The sequence below is a fragment of the Ictalurus furcatus genome, chromosome 11 (assembly GCF_023375685.1).
Source record: "Ictalurus furcatus strain D&B chromosome 11, Billie_1.0, whole genome shotgun sequence".
Classification (NCBI taxonomy): domain Eukaryota; kingdom Metazoa; phylum Chordata; class Actinopteri; order Siluriformes; family Ictaluridae; genus Ictalurus; species Ictalurus furcatus.
In genome coordinates this window covers 9,122,796-9,143,456 of record NC_071265.1, presented here as the reverse complement: position 1 = coordinate 9,143,456, position 20,661 = coordinate 9,122,796, and the positions used below count along the sequence as shown (strand labels likewise).

The 20,661-nt window shown below is 40.5% G+C and overlaps 1 protein-coding gene across 1 annotated transcript in view; it reads right to left on the bottom strand.

Moving 5' to 3' along the window:
* raver2 (ribonucleoprotein, PTB-binding 2) overlaps positions 1-20,661 on the bottom strand; it is a 95,222-nt gene that overhangs the window by 21,826 nt on the left and 52,735 nt on the right. The window contains exons 4-7 of the mRNA XM_053635972.1: positions 18,304-18,495; positions 5,997-6,117; positions 2,901-2,980; positions 2,527-2,631 (exon numbers count right to left, since the gene is read on the bottom strand). Coding sequence (XP_053491947.1) covers positions 2,527-2,631; positions 2,901-2,980; positions 5,997-6,117; positions 18,304-18,495 — 498 coding nt within the window. The remainder of the gene's footprint in view (positions 1-2,526; positions 2,632-2,900; positions 2,981-5,996; positions 6,118-18,303; positions 18,496-20,661) is intronic.

Below are 20,661 nucleotides of genomic sequence, written 5' to 3'. Positions count from 1 at the left end.
TATGGCTGCCTGGAATGTGCGGAGGCTGTAATAATGATATAGTTCATCCAGTATAAACGTATAAACCTTTAAAGTAAAGTTGATATTTAGCAATCAAGCCTAATCATTATCTATTCATTTCAAATCTGTTGAATACTGAGCCAGAATGAGTATCTAGTGGCTTGTGGACTGCACTCTACAGCATGCCAATAGTGTTCTGTTAATCACGTAGAGCACCGCATAAGTTGTACAATACCATTGTGGTGTATAATACATACTGGCTCTGTTTATGTATGCATATAAACATATCGTAAAACGAACACACACAAATTCCACCTACACAATCCTTATTCATCAGTTTCATCTTTGGCACATCTGTACGAGCAAACACATCTGGTCAGAGTGTAGAACATTTTAATAACCTAAAAATGCTGGACTTCAATGTTATTAAATCATCTAAATCAATATCAGCATAATCAATGATCTTAGCACATACTGTATGGTAAGTAAAGTAGTATACACTACCGGTCAAAAGTTTGTGGACACTCGACTGAAATGTTTCTCATGATCTTAAAAATCTTTTGATGTGAAGGTGTATGATTAGATGTTTGAAATCGGTGTTGTAGACAAAAATATAATTGTGCCGACGTATTAATTTCTTTCATTAGAAAACTAACATTTTATTTTAAAAAAATACGACTCGGAGTGAAATCTTCCGAAAAGCAGCTAATAAGAGTCCAGTGTCAGTGTGAACTCCTTTAATACTGTTTAAAAAGTATCTCTGGGAGATTCCTCAAGAAATCAGGTGAGAAAACGCCAAGAATACATTTCTGGAAATTCGAGGCAAAAAGAGGGTCTACTTTGAAGATGCTAAAATACAAAATTATTTTGATTTATTTTGGATTTTTTTTAATCACAGCATAATTCCCATAGTTCCATTTGTGTTACTCCAGAGTTTTGATGACTTTATTGTTCATTTATAATGTGTGGAAAATAATAAAAATAAAGAATGAGTGTGTCTAAACTTTTGACTGGTAGTGTAAATAAATAATAACAATACAAATCAATGTTAATAATCACAACTGAGCAGGAAGGAACCTTGTACTAAAATGTAGAAGAGGGGGTTTAGTGTCAGAACATGCAGAAGAAAATATCAGCTCATTAGTCTTCAGTAACAGATGCACTTAGGTTCAATTAATTGTTTAATGAATTAACTGTTCAATTAATTTTCAGTGTTTTGTCTATATGAAATAAAGATGTTTATTTGTTCAGGATGAAAAACGTTCCTCGTGTATAGTTAATTAAAAGTCTTCTGACTTTTAAATGAATACATACCTAGATATACTGTATATATGAGCTGTAGGAAAGTTTGAAAATGGCTTAATACTTGATTTTAACAGCTTTATTTAAATAAAAAAAAAAAAAAAAAAAACACACACACACACCTCCATAACTATTTAAATACACCTATTAAATTTAGTATTAAAAATGGACTGGAAACACAATCTCTTGGACCATCTGTTGATTTTATTTTATCTCAAGTATTTGCTTTATGCTCACTATTTATACCTTTTCATCCATCCATTCCATCACAGACACATGTACCTCTAACTCAGGTTCACGAAAATGTCTTTTCCCCTGTCCATCTAGCTGCAGCTGTATGATTTCCATTTACTGGCTCACTATTGCATCACCTGCACAAATCAGGACCTGTTTCATGTAAAACTGGATGTATATACCGTAGTGATATGGTAAATGTAGTTGGGTAGTATGTACAGTATATATAATTTCTATGCAACCTCATTTTAATATTGTTTCTTCCTAATACTTTGTCCGTGGTGCCATTATTGAATTCGTCTTTGTAAAGGAGACAAGAAGAGAAATTTGCACATTCTGTCCAGGATCTTAGTAAATCACAGTCTAAGTGTGACACCGATGCTGACGTTCGTGGCAGTAAAAATGACAGGTTTATTAACATTCAAATATATTCAAATACGGAATCCTAGTACAGCTTTACATTTCTAGTACATACAATTTTAGATTGCAAAATTGCAGTGTACAAACACACACACACAGAGATTACGAGTGTGCTCATTACACTGCAGCGTTGCAACCACTCACAGCAAATGAATGAAAGACTGTAGAGCATGTACTATCAGTGTTACAAACACAGATATCATTTTTTATGTCGTCTCTCATATCTTCTGTGAGCTGCTGTGATGTGTCATTGTGTAATATCAAATAAAAGTGGAATTCAGCCTGCAGGCTCTCTGATGCTCGGAGTGGAACGCAAGCTAAACAAAACTAATATCTTCCTGAGTGAAAATCACAGCTTTCATTATTTACACACACACACACACACACACACACACACACACAAAGAACAAAGCAATAACTCCTTCTCAGGAACAAATATAGGAATGTTGAAATAATGTGATTGGCTTAAGATTACGTCAAAAAAATATCCAGATATCTGAAAGCTAGCAGCTTTCTGCAGAACTACTGCAGGAATAATGCAGAAATTACACGCCTTTCCCTAACACACACCCTCACATTAGTGGCGTGCTTGTCCTTGATGTGCAGGAGCTGCTGCTGTGCCATGTGCATGTGGAGAAGGTTCTGCAGAACGAGCCCGTTCCCCAGCATGGCGTTCTGAAACACATAGAGAAACATTGCACTCGCTGAGTAATAATGTGTGTGCCAAGACTCATTAGGAACTCACTAAATTTTCTGTGAATACTCATTCTGCTACTTGCTCTGCATCTAAATAACACAGCAGAGTTTCTTCAGAGTTCATCAAACCTATAATGTAATGACCGGATCGAGAATGGCAGACAATGAGGATGAGCGAGAAAGAAAGATTTCTAGATAGTGAGTGCGTTATGCGTGTGTGTGCGTGTGTGTGTGACAAAGTAATGTACCTGCTGTGCTTTTCCTAGCTGGAGCAGCGCGGCTGTCAGCGGCGGTCGGAGAAAAGGAACACCATGAGGACGAAACTTCCCTGACGAGAAAAAGGGAAAGTTGGCAGTGAAAAGGGGCTCAGCAGAAATAAAAAGTTAATGAATAAAATATTTTTTTTTTTAAAAAAAAAGGAAAACACAGGTGGTAAAAAGATAAGAAAGCATGCCAGCAGTCCAGAATTTTCTTTTATCCAATTCCAGTGTGAGTCCTAATGGCCACTCTTTCCAGAATAGGTAGAGCGATTGAAGGTTTAATCAAGAGCTATATTTGGCGTGTTCTCCTTAAGCTCCAAGGCCTTCCGCAGCTCATTTATCCTTGAACCTAATGAAAAGTTCATTTTAATATATGATTAGGTTCATCATGAAAGGAACCTGGCCTGGGTCACCGAACTGAAGATCAGCTTTTGATCATGTGACCAGACATAGATGGGAGGCCATTACGGTGTAGGAATTAAAAGCTTGGGATTGGGAGCAGAGCAAATTGGAATCTATGGTCTAATTTTTAAGTGACTGTCTTGAATAGTCCTTTTATATAATGAGTAAAGAAACAATAAATAGGAACAATATGGAATATATACACATACAGTTGCAATCAAAATGATTCAACCCTCATTGCAAATCAGGTTTATTGTCAAAATCTACAGACTTTCAGCTGTTTGCAATGAACTAATCAAACAAAAGCGATTGAAATAGTTTAACACAATGTATGTTTCAAGTGGTTTCCCCAAATTCAACTGAAAATGCAACTTATAATGACTTCTCCAGTATCAAATTATTCAACCCCTTCATGGCAAGCATCTTTAGTACTTTAGTAGAGTGCCCTTTTGCTGTAATGACCTGCTGCAAACGAGATGCCTAGCTTCTGGCAGTGTTCCTGAATAATCTTAACCCATTCCTCATACGCAATGGCCTCCAGTTCAGTGATATTCTTGGGTTTAGGTGCTGTAACCGCCTTCTTCAAATCCCACCAGAGATTTTCTATGGGGTTCAAGTCAGGTGACTGTGATGGCCCTGTAGAATCTTCCAGGACTTATTCTGCAACCAATGCTTAGTGGAATTTGAGGTATGATTGGGATTATTGTCTTGTTGGAAGGTCCAATGATGCCCAAGCTTCAGCTTCCTCACAGACACCATGAAGTTTTCTCCTAGGATTTCATGACACTTCAACCATACTGTGCTCACTGAAACCTCAGTGGCTATTGCCACTAAGTCTTGCTGCATATCTTTTGCAGTCACTTGAGGGTTTTTCACAATCTGCCTTCTCAGAAATCTGGTTGCAGCCGTTGATAGCTTCCTTTTTCTGCCCCGTCCAGGTATTTCATGAATTTTCTACCCCTAGCCAGTTCAGGTATTTCATTCATTTTTCTGCCCCTAGCCAGTTCAGGTTCTGCCCCTAGCCAGTTCAGGTATTTCATATAGTTTCTGCCCCTATCCAGTTCAGGTATTTCATATAGTTTCTTCCCCTAGCCAGTTCAGGTATTTCATGTGTTCCAGCTTAAGCACACCTGGTGCAACTAATGAAGCCCTTGATTAGTTGCATCAGGTGTGCTTGAGACAACACCTGTTTTGCATATTTGTGCTGTTGTGAGGGATTTTATTCAGGGGGTTGAATAATTTTGAGACTGGAGAAATCATTATAAGTTGCATTTTCAGTTGAATTTGGGGAAACCATTGGAAGCGTTCGTTGTGTTGAACTATTTCAATCGCTTTTGCTTGATTTGATCATTTCAAACAGCTGAAAGTCTGTACATTTTGACAATAAACCTGATTTGCAATGGAGGTTGAATAATTTTGATTGCAACTGTACACACACACACACACACACACACACACACATACATACATACATTATATATATATATATATATATATATATATATATATATATATATATATATATATATATATATATATACACACACCATATTGTATATAGATTACTATACTGTATATAAACTCAGCAAAAAAAAAGAAACGTCCCTTTTTCAGGAGACTGTATTTTAAAGATAATTTTGTAAAATCCAAATAAGCTTTACAGTTCTTTAATGGAAAGGGTTAAACAATGTTTTTCATGCTTGTTCAATGAACCATAAACAATTACTGCACATACACTGTGGAACAGTCCTTAAGACACGAACAATTTACAGGCGCTAGGCGATTAAGATCACAGTTACAATAACTTAGGACACTAAAGAGACCTTTCTACTGACTCTGAAAAACACCAGAAGAAAGATGTCTAGAGTTCCTGCTCACCTGCGTGAACATGCCATAGTCCTGCTGCAGGGAGGCATGAGGACTGCAGATGTGTCCAGTGCAATAAACTGCAATGTCAGTAATGTAAGACATCTAAGACAGTGCTACAGGGAGACAGGAAGGACAGCTGATCGTCCTTGCAGTGGAAAATTACATGTAACATTGTGTCCCCCCCAGACATGATCAAGAACTTGCAAATGCCTTGGTGGAAGAGTGGAGTAACATCTCACAGCAAGAACTGACAAATCTGCTGCAGTCCATGAGGATGAGATGCACTGTAGTACTTAAAGCAGCTGGAGGCCACCACATACTGACTGTTACTTTTAATATTGACCCCCCCTTTGTTCAGAGACTCATTATTCCATTTCTGTTCATCAAATGTCTGTGAAACTCGTTCATTTTACGTCTCAGTTGTTGAGTCTTTTTATGCTAATACAAATATTTACATGTTAAGAAATTTGCTGGAAATAAAAGCAGTTGAATGTGAGAGGACGTTTCTTTTTTTGCTGAGTTTAGATTGCTCATTTCATTAGCTAATGACATACACTGACCTTGCTACCACAATTATCAGCCATTTTTATATACGTAGGTTCACTTTGTAGGTGTACAAGAGAACTAATGATAACACATGTAGCCGATCAGTTGCTATACACATCTTATGCGGTCCCCTTCTATCTATGAACAGGTAGAGGGACCTGGCAAACAGTGTATCTAATAAAATTCTCACTGAGTGTAGACACAAGATACAAGTACCAAACAAGCTGGCTATTGAGTGTGTGAATGTGTGTTTTTGTGTGTGTATACCTCCACGCTTTCCTGTGTGGTATGGTCTCATAAGAACCTGAAGAGCAGCTGGATTGGTCATGCTGTTCAGGAGCTGAGCCAAATTGGGCTCGGGCAATAAACCCTTTTTATTGCTCAGCATCTACAAGAGAAACATACACACGCACATGTACACGCGCACACACACACACTAGTTTTAGCATTCTTTTAGACCAAAAGGAGGCCACTACATTCCATAATAAAGACAAATATCACACTGTAACATCATATATGAGCAATCAACATATCCTATACCATGTCATTTCTGTTAACATGTGGTAGACCTGGGTGTGAGTTGCTATTCCAGATCCTTACCTGCAGAGTTCATATCATGGAGGACCTTTTGTGTGCCATCAGTCAAAACAACTCTGTTTTTATTGACATCCTATCCACATACATCAGCGGTTCTCAAACTGGGGGCCACGGCCAGATGACAACGGTGTGTGTGGGTGGGGGCGGGGGGCATATAGAAATTCTATCATTTTTTAAAATTTATTTTACCTCTATATAAGTCGGGATTGTCTACCTTTTGAACTAAGATGTAAATAAAAATGAGAAATATTAATCAATTAAATCAATTATATACAGCACACTAAGACACACACACCATATATACAGATATATTGTTCGGTGTTATATACTAGTGTACAGTACCGTTAGCCACATGCTGATAAAACCCAAGACTATTTAAAATGGACAATAGAAAGCAGCCTAGCGTGAAAAACTCTACACAAGTGGGGGGAGGGGGGGGGCTCATGCTGAATGCAACGCAAAGGGTAAGACAAGCACAAAAACTGTGCCTCGTCGTAATATATTCACAATACACCGGCACACGGCAATAAATCAGGAATTGGGAAATATGGAAAAAAATTATATAACAATAATTACAGGCACTTTTGTGATATGGTTCACCATAACAGTGGAGATATTTTGTGAAAAGCTTTAAGATCAGGAAAAAGGAGTGGAATTGAAACACGTTATATATATTTGACAAAAATATACAGTGAGTAGCAGTGTAGTAATAAAAGCACTGATACCTAACAATAGCCTCAATACTCAGAAAAGTGTATAAAGCTGCTATATATATATATATATATATATATATACAGTGAGGGAAAAAAGTATTTGATCCCCTGCTGATTTTGTATGTTTACCCACTGACAAAGAAATGATCAGTCTATAACTTTAATGGTAGATTTATTTGAACAGTGAGAGACAGAATAACAACAAAAAAATCCAGAAAAACGCACATCAAAAATGTTATAAATTGATTTGCATTTTAATGAGGGAAATAAGTATTTGACCCCTCTGCAAAACATGACTTAGTACTTGGTTTAAAAACCCTTGTTGGCAATCACAGAGGTCAGACGTTTCTTGTAGTTGGCCACCAGGTTTGCACACATCTCAGGAGGGATTTTGTCCCACTCCTCTTTGCAGATCTTCTCCAAATCATTAAGGTTTCGAGGCTGACGTTTGGCAACTCGAACCTTCAGCTCTCTCCACAGATTTTCTATGGGATTAAGGTCTGGAGACTGGCTAGGCCACTCCAGGACCTTAATGTGCTTCTTCTTGAGCCACTCCTTTGTTGCCTTGGCCATGTGTTTTGGGTCATTGTCATGCTGGAATATCCATCCACGACCCATTTTCAATGCCCTGTCTGAGGGAAGGAGGTTTTCACCCAAGATTTGACGGTACATGGCCCCGTCCATCTTCCCTTTGATGCGGTGAAGTTGTCCTGTCCCCTTAGCAGAAAAACACCCCCAAAGCATAATGTTTCCACCTCCATGTTTGACGGTGGGGATGGTGTTCCAGGGGTCATAGGCAGCATTCCTCCTCCTCCAAACACGGCGAGTTGAGTTGATGCCAAAGAGCTCCATTTTGGTCTCATCTGACCTCAATGCTTTCACCCAGTTGTCCTCAGAATCATTCAGATGTTCATTGGCAAACTTCAGACGGGGATGTATATGTGTTTTCTTGAGCAGCAGACCTTGCGCGCTGCAGGATTTCAGTCCTTCACGGCGTAGTGTGTTACCAATTGTTTTCTTGGTGACTATGGTCCCAGCTGCCTTGAGATCATTGACAAGATCCTCCCGTGTAGTTCTGGGCTGATTCCTCACTGTTCTCATGATCAATGCAACTCCACGAGGTGAGATCTTGCATGGAGCCCCAGGCCGAGGGAGACTGACAGTTCTTTTGTGCTTCTTCCATTTGTGAATAATCGCACCAACTGTTGTCCCCTTCTCACCAAGCTGCTTGGCAATGGTCTTGTAGCCCATTCCAGACTTGTGTAGGTCTACAGTCTTGTCCCTGACATCCTTGGAGAGCTCTTTGGTCTTGGCCATGGTGGAGAGTTTGGAATATGACTGATTGATTGCTTCTGTGGACAGGTGTCTTTTATACAGGTAACAAACTGATATTAGGAGCACTCCCTTTAAGAGTGTGCTCCTAATCTCAGCTCGTTACCTGTATAAAAGACACCTGGGAGCCAGAAATCTTTCTGATTGAGAGGGGGTCAAATACTTTTTTCCCTCATTAAAATGCAAATTAATTTATAAAATTTTTGACATGCGTTTTTCTGGATTTTTTTGTTGTTATTCTGTCTCTCACTGTTCAAATACAACTACCATTAAAATTACAGACTGATCATTTCTTTGTCAGTGGGCAAACGTACAAAATCAGCAGGGGATCAAATACTTTTTTCCCTCACTGTATATATATATATATATATATATATATATATATATATATATATATATATATATATATATATATATATATATATATATACACACACACACACACACACACATATCATAATGTTATGTATTATCACCATGAAATGGGTAGCTTAGAAAAACAAAAAAATATTGGATTTTAAAGTGTACTCTGTAAAATGCCAGAAGGTTGCTGGTGGGAGAGAGTGGTTGAGTAGATAACGTAGCAGCGTAATAGTCTGAATTATTTAAAAAAAACTACAAAAGCATATAATCTGTAATGGCAAGGGTATAATCCTGAAGATCATACTGTGGTATAAATTACAGTTGTGAATAGTGGTCCAGTGTGGGTGGGGGAAGGGCACATGTTTGGGCTGGTATTGATCAGTTCATGTCAGTTCTGGTGGGACTTTGGGAAAAGGGTGCTGAGGAGCTTGTCAGCCTGAGAGGTGAATCTGTTCTCTAGATGCTCTGGTACCTTGTACCAGATGGCAGGCTGATAAAGAGTCTGTTTAAGGGTGGGAGGGGTCACAATACTGCTGTCTTTGCAGATGTAGTGTTTATGTAGTGTTTAAACTATACCCTAGTGGACTGTCTGGCTTGTTTTTAACTCCCCACGGTCTAAAGCTGAGTCTTGCGGTCTAAAGCTGGTTTTAATAATCCTTTATTATTATTACTATTCAATGCTGTACGAGAGGATCCCGAAAAGAATTTTGGATTAAATTCTATAACGGACTGTGATAACGTGTTCTCCATGTCAGATTATATAACGAAGATCCTATAACTATAGACATTCTGCTTACATCATCAATCAGCATGATCTGGGCTTGTACAACAATTGGGCTTGCATTAACAGACACAAGACAAAACGGAAAACTTGGCGAAGATGAGGAGTTCGGAGCCATTTGTGGCTCGGTAAAAGACAGAAATTCTTCAAAGTGAGCCTGAGGTAATAAGGATGTTCTTTCTGTCCATTAGCATATGTGGTAGTTTTGCAACTTGCTGAACAAGAGGACAGGGATGTAAATTAATGTGAATATTTTATATGAATTAATTGAACGTTTATGTTTCTCCATTGTCACGTATTTGTTTCGTATTTCTCGTAGCTTTCCTGCGAGTTTCACCTCATCCTCCTATTGGTGGCATTGAGATGAGCATCGTATCACACTGAGACACACTATATGGCAAAAACTATGTGGACACCTGCCCATCACACCCATATGTGGGCCTTCCCCAAACTGATGCCATAAAGTTTAAAGCACACAATTGTCTAGAATGTCTTTGTATGCTGCAGCTTTAAGATTTCCCTTCACTGGACCCGTTCCAGCATGACAATGCCCCTGTGCACAAAGCAAGCGCCATTAAGGCATGGTATGCCAAGGTTGGCGTGGAAGAACTCGAGTGAACTGCATAAAGCCCTGACCTCAACCCTACTGAACATCTTTGGGATGAATCAGAAAAACTGACTGTGAGCCAGGCCTTCGTACCCGACATCAGCGCCTGATCTCAGTAATGCCCTTGTGGCTGAATGGGCAGAAATTCCCATGGCAGCATTCCAAAATACAGTGGAAAGTCTTCCCAAAACAGTGGAGGCTGTTATAGCAGCAAACGGGACCACCAAATCCACGCCCAAAAAAATTATTTTACGACGTGCACTTTTTGTCTTCGACGGCAAAATCGGTTTCCAGTGTAAACCCCTTCTCCTATATCAGCCAGTAATGGAGATACTCGGGATGGTCTTGTAGTCTCCTTGCATTATATAGTGAGGATTGAAGAGGGGAGTTTTGCTTTTCTCATCCTTGTTTTTGCTAGGGAGGTGGTGGTGCATGTTGGACAACTCGGACCTCCTTGTTCCATCCATATTAAAAGACATATTGTTGTTCTAAACCACTGTGCAAGTGGCTCCACCTCCTTTCTGTAAGCTGACTCATCGTTGCTGCTGATGAGACCCACAGCTGCTATATCATTAGTGAACTTCATGAAGTGCTTAAAGCACAGCAGTGTGAACAGCAGTGGAGTGAGCATACAGCCCTGAGGGATGCCGGTGTTTAGTGTGGTGGTGCTTGAGATGATGTTGCCTATCATTACTGTTCACTGCTTATTATCCCTATTCGTTTCTGTGTAATGATTACGTTGAATGCCGAACAGCTTTTGCAAGTAAAACGAATGAAAGGCAGTTAACAAAACTGCAGTGGGTTGGGTGATGTGGAGAGTTTGGTCTTTTTTGCTTTGGTTAGGTTTTTGAACCACTTCGTAATTTATTGGTGTGAGTGCTATCACTTGGCAGTGGACACAGTCGACTTCGCCACTGGCATTGAGGTGGAGGACATGGAGCATGCAGACATGACCTCTTGGGTCAGGGAGATGTAAAGGTGTCCGTAAAGAAAGACATCAGCTAGCTGATCAGTGCATCCCCTGGTATGTTGTCAGGACTTACATGGGTTAAGCATTGATTGCTATTTTCAGACATCAGTTGTTGACAGTTGAGTCTGAAGGCCTGCATTACTTGCTGATTCCTGTGGGACCTCTGAAACCTGACACAATAGCCTGTGGCACAGGACTAATTTGGAAGGTTGTGTCAAGCAGCCAGTGCAGTAACTAGAAGAATGAAATTTTGTCAGGATGGGGAGGGCACAAGAATTAAAAATAAGTCATTCTGCCTCTAGACTTCTAACTTGGTCATTGGGAGGAGGGGTGGTCTTCTTGCCATGACAGGTATGTGGTGCAATTCTGTAGTCGCAGCTAGCATGAATGTCCTGCACTACACACCATCTATAATGAATGGAGTAACCTAATGCTTCCTTTTTGGTTAAGGAAGTGATGTTGATGGTCCAGGAGAGAACCCTGATAAGAAGGAACCATTACTTGTATTCAACAGGACACATTTGTATCTCTACATCCACAGCCACATTAGCTACTGTGTCAGTTCTTGGTACCAGTACCCAATTAGTCAGTTCATTATAGCATCACACTGGTTTTGGTTGATCATTTGAAATCCAATATTAAAGGGCTATTGAAGCATGGCAGGTGCCTCTGTACTGAAATCTAATACGACCCATATCAGGTTTCAAGCTGTAGTCAAAAGCCTGGCTCTGTGGGGCTAGACAAAATGTGTGTGAGGGAGTTGGCATAAATGGTAGAAGATCTGATTTCCTCATTAGATCCGAGATGTCTGCAAGTAGAATGGCTCCATCCCAATCATACCGCAACCCCATCTGCTGCCTACTTTCCCCCTGGAGGCTTGTGCACAAACACTCACACACTCAGTGTTTGTATGTACAGTAAAGACACACATACAAAGACACACTTACACTAAATGTGCACACAAACACTTACAAGTTACAAACAGTTATGGCTTTCTTGCAAGCAATAACACCCCTCTCTCTCTCACTCTCTGAGGTATGGAGGAATGAGTTTAGCCCCTGATAATACTTCTGGGTTGATGAGTACAGAATCAGGAGGGAACTGGGATTCAAAACGATGAACAACAGTCCAAACAACATGTGGTTTTGGTCATCTTGGTTCCCACTCCCAATTTTGTATGTCCAGACTGATATACATTTTTATTACTAGAGATGCAGCAATGCTATTCTTTAAAGACTGAATACAAGTATAAGTACATGTTTTTAGGTACTCATCAATGCTAATTCTGATACCAATATAAAAATGAGTAACCTTCTTAGCATTAATCAATCAGTGGCATCATGGAACATCTTATTTAGCTCTGTTTATGTTGGTTGCTTCTGTGTGCTGCTGGCTATTCACATTTACATTTATTCATTTAGCGGATGCTTTTATCCAAAGCGGCTTACAAATGATGAAATACAAGCAAAGCGATACATCAAGTGGAGAACAATACAAGTAGTGCTACCTTGCGAGATTTATAATTGAGTTCCAGGGAAGCAATGTGCACAAAGAGTAAAGGTGTGAGCCAGAGTAAGTTTTTGTTTTGTTTTTTTTTTAAATAATGTGGGGGTTGGCAGGTTGGGGGTGAGTTAAGTGCTCACGGAAGAGGTGGGTCGTTAGCTGTTTTTTGAAGATAAAGACAAATTCTGCAGTCCGGATTGAGGTTGGAAGTTCATTCCACCACTGAGGAACAGTTAGTTTGAAGGTTCTGGATAGGGACCTTGAGCCACGCTGAGAAGGCACTACTAAGTGTCGGTCGTTAACCGATCGCAATAACTGATACCAATATCAAAATGATACCATTGTTTAAGATGTTATGGCATTTAAACAGTATCTTTAATAGAGAGTGTGATCTCTTATCACCATGATCACCATGGCAAGTGCAGGGAAAGGAAGCACGAGCTTCGCAGTGCTCAGTGCTCACAGAAGTGAAGTGCTCCCATGCAACTGTTTTTCTGCATGTTTGCTTCACTGCTCCAGGCTCATGGATACTTTTATTTGAGCACAATTCATGGCATCTTGCACTCAATGACCAAGCTCGCTGTACGAGTATGCCCTACATGTTCAGGTGGGCCGTCCTTGCAATCTCTGTTAAAGCTGTTTAAACGCCATAGGATATTTTATCAGGTTGCTTGCATTGTAGGAAGATGCTGTAGTTAATTGTGTCCAGATCATGGTCATATGGTGCTGTCCGCTTATTAGTGCTGTAACGTACGTTAGGCTTACATCACATAGCATCACGTGGTATCGAATGTTATTATCGGAAAACTTTTTTGTACGATTAAATGAGCATGGTATCGGGCCAGTACCACATACCACTATTGGTCCCCTATCCAGTCCTTACAGGATTTCGTTTCAGGATTTTTTTTTTTGTGATTGTTGCGGCCAAAAATGCTTGATTTTGCTATGGCTTTTTTCAAAATTAGCAATGCGATTTGCGGAGTTTTTTGTGCTTATCTTAGTGGAAAACTACTCAAATTGGCGAAATTGCAATTGCACAAAATTGTTCTGCATGGTCTTTCGCAGTGATGTTCGTTGGTAAATGAGACCTCTTAGCTGTACTCATATTCGCCGCACGTCAATCGAAGACGGCTTTGACTGAATGCGCGTCGTGATGACGTCACATGACACGTCTTGGCCCAAATCTGAGGAAAATCTGCGGTAATTTTGAAAAACTGCAAGCTCCTTCGAATATTGCAGAGTTTGCTCGATTTTGCGCTCATTTCTGCGGTCGCAAAATCGCGACGTCCTGGAGGGAATCATTACTGCATCCCTAATTATTACACTTAGTCACGTTGAGAAAACATTCATATATGGTTTGGGCAATATGTGCAGTTCTTAAGTTGAACAGAGAACATGCTGATCTACACGTATCAATAATCACTAACCACGAGACTCATCTATTGTCAAATTTCAACGTCCCACTATTAAGGAACCCTGCACAGACCAGTCCAGCAGGGAAGCACTCCTAGCCCTTGGTGACAAACTGAATATGACAGATGTATAGAATGGCTGTGTGCACGCTCGCCTGTATTATAACAGCTCTGCGAGTAGTAACACAGCAGAGACACCTGCTAGTCCCCAGGCAGCTCCAGTTTCATACTGCCATGAAAACATGGGAAGTCAAAGCTTGGCAGGGGCTTTCGCACTGAGCCTGAAGCTCCACCAGAATGAGGTCTACACCCCCTCAGTCTGAATGTGTATATGTATATATATTATATATATATATATATATATATATATATATATATATATGTGTGTGTGTGTGTGTGTGTGTGTGTGTGTGTGTCTGTGTGATTCAGAAAGCAGCGGGCACATTTGTCTTTTGAGCAGGGTGCTGCATGTGGTTTGCAGGGGTGGGGATGCAGAGAAATGTCAGCTTGCATTCCTTCTGTTTGGTTTGACACATTTCAGTGGGAGAGGAAGAGAGGAGGGTACAACAGGAGCTAGAAAAAAGAGACAGGGGACAGCTGAGAAAAGAAGAAAGAAAGGGGAGCGTGCAGTTTCTGTAAAACAAAAACAAAAAAAGCTTGAGAGAAAAAAAAAAAAAAAAAACAGTGAAATGATGCCCTTGGGATTTTTACTTCCCTACTGTGGCTCATGTACTGATGCTAAATCAATGAAGGCTCTGATGATAGCGACATTTAAAAAAAAAAATAAATAACCACAGGCGTGCCTATTCAGCTATGTTAAAAGGAAAGGAAGATGGTAGAAAGAAAGAAAGAAAGAAAGAAGAAAGAACACCTAGTAAACACAGGTAAAGACATCGATTAGACAGGAAAGCGGACCTATTTGGAACAAACAAAACATTCCTGACACAAATCCCTTGAGAAAGAGCGTCTATGAGAGATGTACAGAAACATGAGTGCGTGGGTGCAAATGTGTGGGCTCCGTTGTTTCGATTGGTTGCTTGAGTAAAGGATGTAACACTTTACAATGAAAGCACTCCAAAAAATCATGTTAGTAGCAGGTGGAAGCTCATGAGTATTTTGGAGAATTCACAGTCTGAGAACGGCTCGCTGCTTTCACGGCTTGATGCCGTATAGTAGAGTAGATTAATACGGTCCATAGTTTCCACTGTATGAGACCCACATCTTTAACCTAGCAGCCTGCTTTATTTCAGGCACAGGAAATATAACAGGAAGGCTACGTCTTCTACAGCACACTGTGTGAACACTGTAATTAAACTGCCACTGCCTCTGCCTCGCCTCACATCTTTGGGCCTGAGTGTGTGTAGAAGAAAGAAAAGAGTTACGGCATGCACGTGTTGGGGTCTTTCCTTGCATGAATCCATGGACCCAACCTGCCTTGTGTCAACAGTCCAGGTTGGTGGAGGTGGTATAATAATGATAATGAGTCTTTATTGGTCATATAAATTACAGCACAGTGAAATTCTTTGCATACCCCAGCATGTCAGGAAGCTGGGGTCAGAGTGCAGGGTCAGCCATGATAAGGCGCCCCTGGAGCAGAGAGGGTTAAGGGCCTTGCTCAAGGGCCCAGCAGTGGCAGCTTGACAGTGCTGGGGTTTGAACCCCCGACCTTCTGATCAGTAACCCAGAGCCTTAATCACCAAGCCACCACTGTCCCTGATGTGGGGAATGTTTTCCTGGCAAACTTTGGGCCTGTTAATACCCATCAATCATCACTTGAATGCCACAGCCTCATTGAGTATTGTTGCTGACCACGTGCATTCCTTCACAACCACAATTTCTCCATCTTCTAATGGTTACCTCCAGCATGATGAAGCACCGTGTCACAAAGAAAAAGTCGTCTCAAACTGGTTTCTAGAACAGGACTTCAACAGGAGTTCAATGATACGAATCCAGTAGAACACGTTTGGGATGTGGTAGAACGAGAGAGTCGCAGCATGAAAGTGCACCTGAGAAATATGCAGGAATTGTGTGATGCAATCATGTCAACATGGACCAGAATCTCAAAGGAATGTTTCCAACATCTTGTGGAATCCATGCCAAGAAGAACTGCGTTTATTCTGAGAGCCTTACCCAGTATTAGTATAGTGTTCCTAATAAAGTGCTCAGTGAGTGTACATGAAGTCATAGTAAAAGACACAGCATTTAATTGGACTATAAATGGATATAAAATAGGACGTGCTTTAACAAATCTGTAGTGAAGAGTTACGTAAACAAATTTCACACTACACGGTCATTAAAGGTGCGTTACTTAAGTATTTTCACAATTTCTCAACAGTTATAACGATTTATTTATTGATTGATTGATTGATTGATTTCTTAGCTTTTGGAACCTGCCCCAACTTTTTCCCCCACATATGAACATAAAGCATGTAGGGTTAGCATGCTAACTAGAGTTAGCATTAGCCAGGACTGTCATGACATCACTTTCAAGCGCACTATATAACACTATAAATACGCTAAATCTGGCTCATATTGATTATTGAGAATAGCAGTCACTGTCCTTTTTCTTCATAATAAGCTCTAAGGAGTGCTAAGCTGCGCTATTTGCAATCTAGCAGGGTGTGGAGGGAAGGGGTGTGAGGGAGTGGCTATAACATGACTGACAGGATAGCCATGTAAACACAAACATGCATTCCGTAATACTTTTCTCCTGAGCTCACGGCTTAAACCACCGTTTTCATCACGTTCTACACAATTTTCCAACTTATTCATATTACTAGTAAGAAAGAAAACTGACTATTGCACCTTCAACTATTTTTCCACGCAAACCATATTGTTTTATTCTTTCTTAATAACATACACAACATATACACTCATCATCCACTTTAATAGGAACACCTGTAACCATGCTCGTTTATACAGTTATCTGATCAGCCAATCATTTGGCAGCAGGTCATGTGGGAAAACATCATGCAGACACAGATCAAGAGCTTCAGTTAATGATCACATCAGACTGGACAGTTTGGGGGGGGGGGGGGGGGGGGGGGGGGAAATCACCTGGTCTTTTTCCAGTGTTCATCTGTTCCGTTTTGGTGAGTCTGTGCCCATGATATCCTCAGATTCTTGTTCTTGGCTGACAGGAGTGGAACCCAACATGGTCTTCTGCTGTTGTAGCCCATCTACCTCAAGGTTTGATGTGTTGTGTGTTCCGAGATGCTTTTCTGCTCACCACGGTTGTACAGAGTGCTTATTTGAGTTACTGTAGACTTCCTGTCCGCTCACGCCAGTCTGGTCATTCTCCTCTGATCGCTCTCATCGACAAGGACATGAGATACATCACATATACATCACAGTGAAATTCTTTTCTTCCCATACACCAGCATGCCAGGAAGCTGGGGTCAGAGTGCAGGGTCAGCCATGATACAGTGCCCCTGGAGCAAAAGAGTGTTCGAGGTCTTGCTCAATGGCCCGAGAGTGGCAGTTTGGCACCACCTGGCCTTGAACCCTGATCTTCCTCAGTAACCCAGAGCCTTAACCGCTAAGCCACCACTGCAATGTTGTTTGTTTTTCACAGCATTCTGTGTAAACTCTAGAGACTGTTGCGTGTGAAAATCCCAGGAGATCAGCACTGTCACTTTTTGAAATGCTCAACCTAGCCCATCTGGTACCAACAACCACGCCACGTTTAAAGTCACACAGATCACACTTTTTCCCCCTTCTGAGGTTTGATGTGAACATTAACCGAAGCTCTTCACCTGCGTGATTTTATGCCTTGTGCTGCTGACTGGCTGATTAGATAACCGCATGAATGTGCAGGTGTACCTATTAAAGTGGACAGTGAGTGTACAGTAATATTATTTCTCAATAAAAGATATAACATAGATTGACAAAATAACAAATCGGGCAAATTAGTCGAGACAGCGTTGGCCTGTGAGTTTCACGTTTTCATTTTCACATTCCTAATAAACACTAGAAAATATGGAAGAATCACAACTTCGAAATAATGCTTAAGTGTTTCATTGAACTTAAACAACCTCTGCCTTCAGGGATCTTCCTTTCTTTACTTCTAGGTTTGGCTGCGGTGGGGTGCTGTGTGGAGATTCAAATGCAGAGCATTGTGCAAAGGTTACAACCATCTGACATTTAGCCGATACTGCTGACCTCTCCGTGTTTTACTGCGCCCTCATCCCAAAGAAGAAACCGATCTGATATGTGAGAATGATGTGCAAGAAATCCACGATATCCAAAATGACTTCTTCATAAGTCTATGTATGTGTTTGTGTGTGTGTTGCTCACCACTCCCTGAGCAGCAATGAGGGCAGCGAGTGTGCTGCGGCCAGATGTTCCCGGGCTGCACAGTGACAGGCGGATCTCCTGACCCTGGATCAGGTGTCGGTCCATCTCCAGCAGCACGGCCTCAGCCTGCTCTGCGGTCTCGTACTCCACCACGGCAAAACCACGCACGGCACTGCCCTCGTCCTGCGCCAGCTACAACACACATGCAGAGACACGGTTACCGCTCATTCAACGCACTTTCGTTTGTATAAACAATCTTAATTTTAAGACAGTCAATACATTTCAATATATCAGGTAGAGCAGTACTGCTCACATGAAATGTGCATGGTGGGAGATAAACTGCAAACCCAGAAGGTCGGCTTGTTGCAGCTGATTTACAAACAATAACTGTGTGAATTACGTCACGTGTAAAGTCGTGGGAGGAAACAATAGGTACATGTTACGTTATCTTCAGCTCATTAAGAGACTCCCAGAAGAGACAAATGAAAATAAATCCAGCCACATGCACATAATTGCCTTGCATAATGCCAAAAAAAACCTGTAAGATAAATAAAGAAAAAAAATAAATAAAAAATGTTGAATTCTCTACACCGATTGGTCAGACTCTATCTGAAGTGGGCCAATAATTGCAAAGTCGGTTGCTCGACTGTTTTTATTAATTCATTTTTAATTACTCTATATATTGTCATTGCAAAATGACCAGTTTTCTTTTTTTTTTTTTTTTTTTACTTGGTTTAACTATGGCGACCATCTTTGTGTCATGGCACACAACAAATTAGGATGGGCCTAGCTCCTTGGGAAAAGAAAACCCCCTGATCTCTAGAGCACATTACAAGTTACATGCATATAAACATTTAATACGTTCTTGTTTCTTAGACTTAGAACTCAAGATTGCTCACAGTTCCACTGTTAGGGTCAATTTATATAATGGGAAGGGTCCGAGTTTTCATTTTTTTTAGAGGGTAAAATAAAGTCCACATAGCCTAAGACTAAGCGTAAACGTTTTAAAATGTCATTGAAATGGTGAAGCGTTCTGTAAAGTGAAGTTTTCCACCACAGTTGGAAAAGGAAACACAAGGAGATGTTTAATTAATAGTTAATTAATGGAACCGCCAACCCTACGATAAGTGTACAACCCGCTCTACCACCTGAGCAACAGTTGCCCTGTTATAAACACCGCTTTATAACAGTCTGTATGTTTTCCTCCAGAGGAAAGTCTTCAGGATAGACAGCGCTGTGCTTTACAGCGTCTCAGTAACATGATAAAATGCTTCTTTTTTTCAAGAGAGAGAAAACAGCGAGGCCGGTAAAGGAATGACACCGATAATAGGAACTAAACTGTAAAATGTAAATGTCGAGTGATTAAAAGTACAATATGTTCATTAATGGAAAAAGTCATGGTTGGAAATCTGCTGTGGTCTGTGTGGAATAAAACCCGTCAGCATGTGCTGTTATTGGAACATAACCAACGTCGGGGTGGTTACAGTACTTTACGTCTAGGCCGCATCTCACCACCTCATTACTGATTATTTCACTCCTTATGTAAACCATCCCATATACAGTCAAGGGAAAAAGAAAGTACGCCCTCCTTCAATTCTATGTTCTTATCGGGGCCTAAATAACAACTGTGTGGTCCTCAACAACCTCTATAAACAAACAAACAACCTCAGGTGACAAAAAAAACCCCCACAACTGATTCAATATGCAGTCATTTTCCCCCCAAAAAAGTAAACCAACATTCAGAAATTATTTGGGGAAAAAATAAATACACCCGATAATTCAGTAACATTCAGAACCACCTTTAGCAAATAAAAACACAGAATTGAAGCAGGGTGTACTTTCTTTTCCCCATTGACTGTAAAGCGTAGTATGTGTAATCTGACAGCTCTGTGTACAGTATACTGCTGCTCTGTTGTTACACTGTCTCTAAGGCCTGACCTGTTGTCACGTCATCTTACGTGTAGATCTCAAGGTCCTCGTTACCGTTGTTCATTTAGAGAGCGCAGAGCTAGTCATTTTTTGTTACGGGGTTCCTGGGAAAAATTTGGACTGTACTAATTTGCCATGAGCTTTGACAGATCAGCACGACATGAAAATACACACAGTAACCACAGTTTGTACTACAGATATCGTTCTACAAGCTCTGTGCACTGACTGATAAACGAAGGAAGGCAACGTTACTCTCACAAAAACGTATCATTCTTAAATAGAGTGCATCATTCACTGCTTGAAATTCCCCTTCGAAACTAGTGCGAGTACTGCACATCTGTGATGTCACAAAATTCAATAAAGGTCAGAGGACAGTCACTGAAGTGTGTGTGTGTGGGGAGAGGTGTGAATTGGTGTGAACCCATCATG